The sequence below is a fragment of the Barbus barbus genome (genome assembly GCF_936440315.1).
Source record: "Barbus barbus genome assembly, chromosome: 2".
In the NCBI taxonomy this organism is placed as follows: Eukaryota; Metazoa; Chordata; class Actinopteri; order Cypriniformes; family Cyprinidae; genus Barbus; species Barbus barbus.
The window spans coordinates 2,989,951-3,000,399 of record NC_136730.1 but is presented as its reverse complement, the minus strand read 5'-3'; the positions used below and the strand labels follow the sequence as shown (position 1 = coordinate 3,000,399).

The following is a 10,449-nucleotide window of genomic DNA, read 5'->3' as shown; positions in this document are numbered from 1 at the left end:
TTCAGCACCCTATTGTTATTCATAATCAAACGGTTGAAATAGTGAACAGTTTCAAATACCTCAGAGTAACATTGGATAACACACTTACCTTTGATCAGCACATTATGGATATTCAGAAAAGAAGTCACCAAAGACTGTCAGTTATTCATAAACTCAAAGGACTTAATGTTGCTCCTCCATTATTATTGCTACTTTATCAAAGCATTATTCTGCCAATTCTATTGTATTCTTCTTCTTGTTTTTACAATATGCTTTCTGTTAAAAACTGGACCAAACTTACAAAGGTGTCCAATATTGCTGCAAAAGTTATAGGTCTTTCAACACCCAACCTCACAGAACTCAATAATAGAGCTATTTCACGCATTGCAATTTCAATAGAACAGGACTCCACGCATCCACTTAACGAGTATTTAGCCCCACTTCCCTCCTGGCGCAGGTATAGGGCTGTGAGGTGTTGGAGGGCCCGCTTTGGAAGAAGCCTGTTTCCTGCAGCCATCGTGTATCTCAACAACAGACATCGCTGAGGTTATCTTAACGGGGTTTTCTGTGTGTGTGTGTGTGTGTGTAAATATAATATAATTGTACAATGTTTGTTATGTTGTGTGTGTCAAATAAGTGCAGTGCTGTGGAAAATAATTTCCCTCTTGGGGGACAATAAAGTTAATATGAATCTTAATCTGAAGTTTGAAAATGAAAAACGTAATAGACATGATGATGACCTCGTTGCTTTCAAACCTCAAGACGCCAGTACGGATGCAGTCATAGTGTGCTTCTTCACACATTTGTGCTCTTCTGAGAAGAAAAACAAACAACAACAAAAATTTTTGGGAACATTTGCATTTACATTTACATTTGCATTTAAATTCATGGTTTTTGGAACATATTTTAAGCAAACGACGGTAAGCAAAAGATGGTATTTGTATGCTTTCAGACAGGGCAGACTTTGTGCATAAAACAACAAAATGCAAATCTGTGTTGATCTTGAGAAGTCTGTAAGATGGGAAAGAAAAGATCAATTTAAAAATGGCAGGTGCAACACACAAGATGGAGACAACATGCAGTATGCCAGATAAAGACAGGGACGTGTCGAACCACTTCTGTGCCACTGTTATGATTTTTTATTTTATTTTTTGCTTTCTTTTTTTATTTTTTGAGCTTGAAAGCTTCAGGTCTCTTTCACTTCAAAAACTCATCTTTGGTGTTTCACTGAAAGAAACTCATACAGGTTAGAACAACATAGAATAAAAACAGAGTTTAAGTAAAATCTGATGCCACTGAATTTGAAAGCAAAAGTGAATACAAACCTTAATGGAGCAAAGGAAGATTTTTCCTCACTTTTCTTTCAGGAGAGGTCAGCATTGCTAACAAACCAATCCAGTTTGGTGAATTTTACTATTGTTGTTATCACCTCATATTCAGTGTGAGCAGGTCAACATGAAAGTCATTCTTTGACTTGCTTTAGATAAAAGTGTCCGCCAAAGAGATAATGTGCAATATTAATAGCATTGACATTTTGATATCATTAATCACTAAACTGAAGATACAAATTATCATTGTTTTCAGTGAAAATGTGTTCACTTGTTTTGTTGCTAAAAGAAGTGTAAGAAAATACTTATAATTATTTTTATTTTTTTTCCCCAGCTCCAATCAGAAATAAAAGTGGGAGGAAAACTAGGATCATGTGACTCTGATGTAACTTGAACTAATATATTTCTCCCAGGAACAAGATTCATTCAAACCTCCTCAAACAGAAGCAGAAAGAATCACGAATCGCCTGAAATCAACATGAGAGTTTTCTACAAGAGTCTGTTGTTTTTACTGGGTGAGTAAAACATACACTCTTTCTAATATATTCCTGACCTACAGTCTGTTTTCAGCTTCATCTTCAGACAGAGAAACACTTAAGAAACACAGAAGACCCTAAATTATAACTGAATGTGTTGTTTTTGGTTAACGTTATCTGAACAGCCTTAAACAACATAATTTTACTAGAGAGGCTAAATGATATAAGACACATACATCATTTTAGAGATTATACTCAATTTTAACAAAATAGAAAATATTTGTAAAGAATAAATCCAACAAAATATAGGCGTATGCTCATAAGAACAATCCTTTTAAGTTACTAAATACTGAGCATCATTCTGTGTTTCTCATTTCAAGGGTTTTTCTCAGTTCAGACGAAAGCAGAAGAAGAAGGTGAGATTTTATGAAGTAAACACTATTACATCTTTTGTTTCTGAGTTTGTGCTGCTGTGAATCTTTTTCAGACACATCATGAAAACCCATGAACTTAAATAGCCCAGCAAGGCTATATATAATTGTAAAAAATTATTGTAATTGTAAATAAGGTTTTCTCTTGAATGCATTCCAGTGAACATAGCAGCATGGGGAACAGCCGATCAGTCGTCATTATATTTTGACTGGTATGCCCAAAAAGCTCTGGATGGATTGAGCTCCACCTGTTCTCATGCAGACTTACAGAGTGACCCGTGGTGGAAGCTGGACCTGAAGAAGACGTACAGAGTGATCAGAGTGACCATCACTAACAGACCCGACTGCTGTGCAGACAGGATAAACGGGGCAGAGATTCGGATTGGAAACCATTATTCAGATCTTCTCAGCAACCCAGTGTGAGTCTCTCTCTGATATATTCTGATACAGATTCTGGGCAAGTGTGTGTGTGTGTGTGTGTGTGTGTTTCATATACTGAGTATTTGCAGGTGTTTAGACTATGTTAATATTGGTATTTGCAGTTCAGTGAGTGAGTCAGATGTCGATTCAGTTCAGTGAAGGATTTGTCTTACTGATTGTAACTGGTCACTCTCGTCGTTTTGAACAATTCATTTAGATAATTTATTCAAGTCATTTGTTCCTGAATCAGACTAGGCTTGAGTTTTTTTAACTAAAAAGAAGCAGATCATAAGAGTAATTTGTTTGTTGGTTGTATTGTAGCTATATGTTTATTGCAATGCAAAGACTTTCGCACTATTATTTCACAGTACACAGACTATTCCATCACATTCAATAAAGACTGTGAACTCACATTCAAATATGAGCTAAATTATTATTTATTTATTTTTTTTAATGTTTTTCTTTTGGTGTGGTAATCATCAGTGGACGAAACACTGGTTTACCTACCTAATAATCACATGGTTGATGTTATATCTTTCTAAAATGGCAGCTCGCATGTGTTTGTGCTCTGGAAATCGCCAAAAGATTCTATTTAAAACGCATTTTTGTAGCACTGAGCAATGTAGCCAATCACATTTCCTGAACACCTGTGATTGGCCATTGCCTTCACTCACCTCTAAATGGTAGATTTTTATTTAACTTTTTCCCTGCACACTTCCCTGCACTACTGAATATAAAGGAACTTAGTGAAATCACGATGAACTGAAGTAAGTGACACCTTTTTAAAGCAAGGGCTATCTGTGCAATTTCTAGGATATATAATCCTTTCAGATTTAGAATAAAAGTTTTGTGTTTTTGTGCTGCTAATGGCCATATACCCTATAAATGCAACAAAGTTTCGGGAGTGACACATACATTCCTCGTGAATGAGGGATTCATTTTCGAATGGGTGAAAAATATAATTTCTCTAAACATATGTTCAAGCAATGCAGACAAATAGATTAATAGAAAAAATATATGAATTATGTGTTTAAAATATAATGTGGTTGCAATTATTTATAAATGTAGATAATTACTAGTATTTCACTGTGCATTGCTATTCTTGTGGTAAAAACAGCACTGCAACAGTTATTTTTACATGATTTTATTATAAAACACAGTGTGACAATGTCTAGATGTCAGACAAAACAAGGTGTTTTATATATTTGTATTAATAATGAACACTTCACTGATATGACAAATAATTGCACATTTTCTTAGCTGCTTAATAATACTGCTAATAATAATAATACCAATAAATAAAAAAAAATAGTGTAAAACATGTTACATAAGTTAGAGAACATATCTAATTATAAAATAAACATTTACATTTATTCATTTAGCTGACGCTTTTATCCAAAGCGACTTACAATTGCTATATATGTCAGAGGTCGCACGCCTCTGGAGCAACTAGGGGTTAAGTGTCTTGCTCAGGGACACATTGGTGTCTCACAGTGGATTCGAACCCGGGTCTTTCACACCAAAGGCATGTGTCTTATCCACTGCGCCATTACCACCCATAACCACCCATAAACATTGTGTTGTAAAAGAAAGCGTTATACATACATTCAGGGATAAGAGAAGAAAATACAAGTCAAGAGTCGTACTAATAATGAGCAACAAAATCACAGGAACTCACTCTTTCATCTTTCTCCAGGTGTGCTGTAGTTTCTACTATTCCAGAAGGAGCTACCTACAGCTACTCGTGTCATGGGATGGAGGGACGTTATGTTACTGTCAATATTCCTGGAACTTCAAAGTATCTTACTCTCTGTGAAGTGGGAGTCTATTGGATTCCAGGTAATTCAGAGCTACTTTAAGGGTTAGTTCACCCAAAAATGAAAATTAGCCTGTGTTTTACTCACCCTAGAGGCAAGATACATGACTTTCTTCTTTCAGACGAATCATATCGGAGTTATATTAAAAATCGTCCTGGTTATTCCAAGCTCTATCATTGCAGTAAGTGGGTGTTTCTGTTCAACTGTCCACAAGTCGTCAGATAAAGCACGTGCATCTATAATAAAATGTGCCTCACGCGGCTCCGGGGCGTGAATAAAGGCCTCCTGTAGCGAATCCATGCGTTTTCAAAAAAAAAAAATAAAAAAAAATCCATATTTCAAAAATAATAAACACTTTTCTCTCAATTCTGCTGACTGTCATATGTTGAAGTCGTTCCGGTGGACATAAAGAAGACTAGCGACTCAACTTAGACTTTGACAACAATGACTTGACTTGGACTTTAGACCTGTGACTTGGCAAGTCTTTATGGTCTACCTTAAAAAAAACAACAACAAAAAAAACCAAACAGAGTTCTGATCAATATAGGCTGGTTACTGAAGCGTATGATCACACTCATTTTGTTTAAAAGCAGCCACGATCAAAATGAGTACATGATGTTTGGAACTAGCACATCTTTTGGAACTGAGCCAGAGAGGGACTCGCTCAGTGAGCACTTGTTAGTGTTTTCATCCACGTAATTTTTAAGATATTTAATGTTTTATACATTTAATAATAGCCTACACATAAGGTTGACTCTACTCTTCCTGTTTACTAGCCACTCACTTTCATGTCTTTCAAAAGAAATGGATGTAAATCCAACAGCTCTTATAGCATACATATAGCCCTTAAACTAAGCCATCAACTCTGATCATTATGAATTTTTTAAAACACAAAATACATTTACATACAAATATTTGTGTATCTGAATAGCTATGAAAAACAAACAAAATAAAAAAAAATAGAAATAACTGAATGAAGACTTGTTTTGTCCAGAGTTTTTGAACAAATCACTTGAAGTAATGATTCAGACATCAAATAGATTTTAAAAGTCACTGGAGACCACCCACTTGAATAATGTAACATATAGGCCTACAGTCTATATTTGAACTGTAACATTAGTTCCAAACATCATGTACTCATTTTGATCACGGCTACTTTTAAACAAAATGATTTTAACCATGGGGGACAGAGGCTTCATGCTCATTCAAACCAGATTTTTGAGCCAAGTGGATTTTTAATTCAGTGTCACATCGCCAGCTGCTAAATTCAAATCTGCATTCGCACGCAGAACATGCAGGATTCATATTGAACTAGTCTTTTGTGGCTTAATGTGCACACATACTAGTCCGTATTTAAGTGTTGTAATCTCCTACTTTTGATGAATTCATTTAAAGTTTGATCAATTCGGCATTTACAGTAAATTCAGTTTTTCTGACTGGATTCCACCATACAGAGAACAGAGGAGAATTGTAAATGTGCAACCATGTACAGAATGACATGCCGTCCTGTAAAAAAGATAAATAACATGAGGCTTTTAATAAAACAAGGTATAGACATGTTCTATAAGAAAGGTAACCTTAAATGACTTCTGTTGTAATCTGCCACTATATAAAATAAAAGGAAAAAGGAAAATAAAAGGGGAGGGGGTGGGCTGCACTATATAATGTTAGGAGAAACACTGTAATAGATTAATGTGCATTTACTTACACCTAATTGAGAATCAAGTTATTTCATGCTATAGTTTACACGTTTGGAAATATTTTGAATAAAATAAAATAAAATGAATAACATCAGTTATACATTGCTATGATGTGTGTCACATGACAAGGTCCCATTCCTGGAGATTCAAAGTATCTTACTCTTTGTGAGGTGGAGGTCTATGAAGAAGGTGTGATCCAACAAGCAGATTTAGTGTTTTAGGAAACTATTAATGGCTTCACAACTGTTGAAATTTGGCAATTTATGTTTTTTGAAAATGTGAAACTTCAACAGTTGCGTGCTCTCAGCTTTCAGTAATTTACTGCATAAAACACATTTGTGTTTGACTACCGCAGGTGAACCTGTATTTAATGTCATCTAGTTGTTTTTTTTTTTACTTTGTGTAGCTTAGTTTTTTTGAGGATCACTACACAAACTCTCACTGCATCTGTTTAATCTTAAGTGACATATGCATTTATAACAAACTGCTGTAGATATTGTAGACTCGATGCATTTTAGGTTTTTATTATTTGCATTTAGCATTTTCTTTTCTCTTCTATGCATGTTCATGCTTGTGTGCCCTTTTAGGTATTTTTGTCCAAGAAGACTCCTGTGAAGAAGAACCTGAAGTTTGAGTCTGTCTGAACCTGAAATGAGAGTCCAGCTCCTGTCACAGGTGAGAGAAGGAAACATACAGAAATCTGAAATCGAATCACATTGATAGCAGTTTTAAGAGATCTGCTCATTTCAGCTTTAATCTCTTCTGGCAGAACGAGGGATTTCTGACGTGAAGAAAGAAATGATGATGATGATGATGGGAAACCTAAACTCTCTTCAGATCAGCTTTGATGTTCTTAATTTACATGCTGGAATTTTCTCCATTTATTGCTGATCACAATAAAGTTGTATGTGAAAACTGAAACTACTGATTCCTGATTGCTGCTTTGAAGCCATTTGTATTGTATAAAGTGTAACTTGACAATGAGGCAGTGTTATTTAAGTGAAATTTTATATTTTTATTAACATCATTCTATCTCAAGGTTGTTGTTTTTGTTTACGCAGTTTACTAATTTAATTTACTTCATTGCATTTTCTTCTTTTTGAGCTTTTGCATAGTCATTAGTATTTAAAAAATACAAAAATTGCAATATAAAAAGGTGCAGCCTCATGTAACTTTATAAAGTTACTAAAGAAATGTTTAGCCGTTAATTCACACATAATGTTTTTTGGAATGATAATATTTCTAACCACTAGATATCAGCAGCAGCATATTTACTGATGCTATGAAAAACAAGCAAGTTTAACAACAGTTTTATTATTAATGATCAAATATTACATGGTACACTGTAAAATATATGATCAGTCAACGTTTTATCCATTACTTTAATTCATAATTTACCACTTTCACTAAATTTTAAGCTATATGAGATTCAACTAGACAAGATTTTTAAAAAAAAGAGAGAGAAAGTGTTTTACCAATTATAATTATCTGCATGCATTCTGGTTTGGGTGGTTGAACAGTTTGCAGATTTGTCTGGTTAGAACAGTGATGTCTCAAAAAGTCATTATCAGTCTTACAAGCCCAGATCTTTCATAGGAGGAGTAAAACTAACAAATCAACCAGAGCATAAGTGTCTAAAAGTGTCACAAATAGAGCCGGAAACAATAGGTAAGTAACACAATGGAATATTTATTGACGTGAATGCGGATAGTGAGGAGAGTGAGGAGCAGGTGAGTATCTGGTGATTAGTCTTGATCTGGAGATCTGTGCGAGAACTGATATCCTTATCCTTCACAGGGGAGTGTGAAGGATAAAGATATCAGTGACCTAAATCTTTAGGTCACGTCCCAAAACCATTCAAGCTGGAGGTTATTAAGCCTCTAATTAAGAAACCACAACTAGATTCTAATGAACTGGCAAATTACAGACCCATTTCAAATCTTCCGTTTATGTCTAAAAGTTTAGAAAAAGTTGTCAATTGTGCTCCTTCTTGCAAAAAAATTATCTCTATGAAGAATTTAGGTCAGGTTTCAGGCCTCACCATAGTACAGAAACTGCACTTGTTAAAATTACAAATGACTTTCTTCTTGCTTCAGATCAAGTATGGCGTACTACAAGGATCTGTCCTAGGTCCTATGCTATTTTCAATATACATGTTGCCTCTTGGTAATATTATTAGAAAATACGAGATTAGTTTTCATTGTTATGCTGATGATACTATATATCTCAACAAGACCAGATGAAACTTCTAAACTAAGGTAATAAATTGTGTATAAAAATGTAAAAGATTGGGTGACCAATAATTTCCTCCTATTAAATTCAGATAAGACAGAGATATTACTTATTGGACCAAAAAACAGTACACAGAATCTCGTGGATTACAATTTGCAACTAGACGGATGTACTGTTACGTCCTCTAAAGTCAAAAATCTGGGTGTTATATTAGACAGCAACTTGTCCTTTGAAAATCATATTTCCCATGTTACAAAAACAGCATTCTTCCATCTTAGAAACATTGCCAAGCTTCGAAACATGCTACCTGTTTCTGAAGCAGAAAAGCTAGTTCATGCATTCATGACCTCTAGACTGGACTATTGTAATGCACTGTTAGCTGGTTGTCCTGCATCTTCAACAAACAAGCTACAGATAGTCCAAAATGCAGCGGCTAGAGTTCTTACCAGATCAAGAAAATATGATCATATTACCCCAATTTTACAGTCTCTGCACTGGCTACCTATTCAGTTCCGTATCATTTACAAAATATTATTACTTACCTATAAGGCCCTAAATGGTTTAGCTCCTGCGTACCTAACTTGTCTTCTACCACGCTACAATCCAACCCGCTCCCTAAGGTCGCAAAACTCTGGATTTTTGGTAGTACCTAGGATAGAAAAGTCTACTAATGTCACAAATTCAGCCTCTGTGGCTCCCTCCGATCACCACCAGAGGGAACCATCTTCTGAGTACTAACATTATCATTTGGACTCCATTTCCCATATCACCTCGTTCCTGAGACTGATTACCTGCACAGGTGTTCCTCATCAACCAGCATATATAAACCATTCCTTCCCCTCTCTCAGTGCGAAGTCTTGTTCTTGCCCATGCAGACATTTCTGAGCGTTATTCCCGTGTTTGAATTCCTGTTGCTGACCTGGACTGTTATATCGATTACAAACGAACTCTGCCTGCCTACTCTGACTCTGCCTGCCTTGTTGACCTGCTCTATTCTCAGTCTGCCGCCTGCCCTGACCCTCAGCCTGAACTTGGTTTATGATTCTGCCTTGTCTACATTGTGTTTACAGTCTGTGATTGACCTCTGCTTGTACGACTATTCTGTGGAACTAATAAAGCTGCACATGGATCTAAATGAAAATGCCTCCCTGTTACAACTAAAGGAGGTAGAGCTTTTTCACATTTGGTTCCCAAACTCTGGAATAGCCTTCCTGATAACGTTCGGGGTTCAGACACACTCTCTCTGTTTAAATCTAGATTAAAGACAAATCTCTTTAGCCAAGCATTCACATAATGCATCTTATAATCTTGTACTGCAGTTATATCTGATCAAATGTACATTTATTATTATTCTTTAGCTTGGGTTGAACAAATTTTTGATTAGATGGAACAGCAGCTACGCTAATTATGTCTCTATTTGTTTCTCTGTTTCTGATACTAGGAATTACAGAAGCTTCAGTCTGGATCAAACCCTTAAATGATCTGAGATGCCAACGCTCAGACAACATACAGAATTACCAAATTTTGCCATAAGTCAAACATATTAAGGTTCTGCAATATATAAATATATTGTGGAAACTTAAATTCCTGTAGAGCTGCTTTGCAACGATTAGTATCGTAAAAAGCGCTATACAAATAAACTTCAATTGAATTGAGTGAAATCCGAGTGCTCAGGAGAGCAGGAGTCAACGCTGGAAAATCACAGGGGAATCGCTGGAGTAAACGAGTCCTGGAACATTCCCTGGAGATTCTATGAGGCAAGTAAACACAGGTAAGTGCATACAGACAGAGTCAGGTACCATTCGTTATAGTGAACCGTAGACCAGACGATGAGTGTCAGAGAGTGTGTGGAGTTTATAGGAGTGCTGATGAGGGTCTGGGTGTGCAGGTGATCAAAACTCAGGTGACCGGGATCCGGTGATTGCTGATTACGGCGGGGACTGTGACTCTCTGTCAAAAAGATGTACTGTTTGACAGCATTGTATGTTGTACCTTAAGGCAAGACACTACAGGCAAAAAGGTTGCCTGTAGTGGTTTTTCATAAAGCATTGTTTCAGACTAGAGGA

General features: G+C 35.9%; 1 protein-coding gene across 1 annotated transcript; it reads left to right on the top strand.

Annotated features, from left to right (window-relative positions):
* The first annotated feature begins 1,745 nt into the window (after positions 1–1,745).
* Positions 1,746–7,069, top strand: LOC306883236 (fucolectin-like). Its single transcript, XM_079438360.1, has 6 exons — positions 1,746–1,822; positions 2,164–2,199; positions 2,375–2,633; positions 4,331–4,473; positions 6,739–6,826; positions 6,921–7,069. Exons 1-5 carry the CDS (start codon positions 1,786–1,788, stop codon positions 6,783–6,785), a joined length of 522 nt encoding a protein of 173 aa, XP_079294486.1. The 5' UTR covers positions 1,746–1,785; the 3' UTR covers positions 6,786–6,826; positions 6,921–7,069.
* Positions 7,070–10,449: the final 3,380 nt, after the last annotated feature.

Coding starts and splice junctions, on each gene's coding strand:
- LOC306883236 (XM_079438360.1), top strand. CDS start 1,786: ATGAGAGTTTTCTACAAGAGTCTGTTGTTTTTACTGG. Junction 2,200..2,374: donor GACGAAAGCAGAAGAAGAAG/GTGAGATTTTAT, acceptor AATGCATTCCAG/TGAACATAGCAGCATGGGGA. Junction 4,474..6,738: donor GGGAGTCTATTGGATTCCAG/GTAATTCAGAGC, acceptor GTGCCCTTTTAG/GTATTTTTGTCCAAGAAGAC.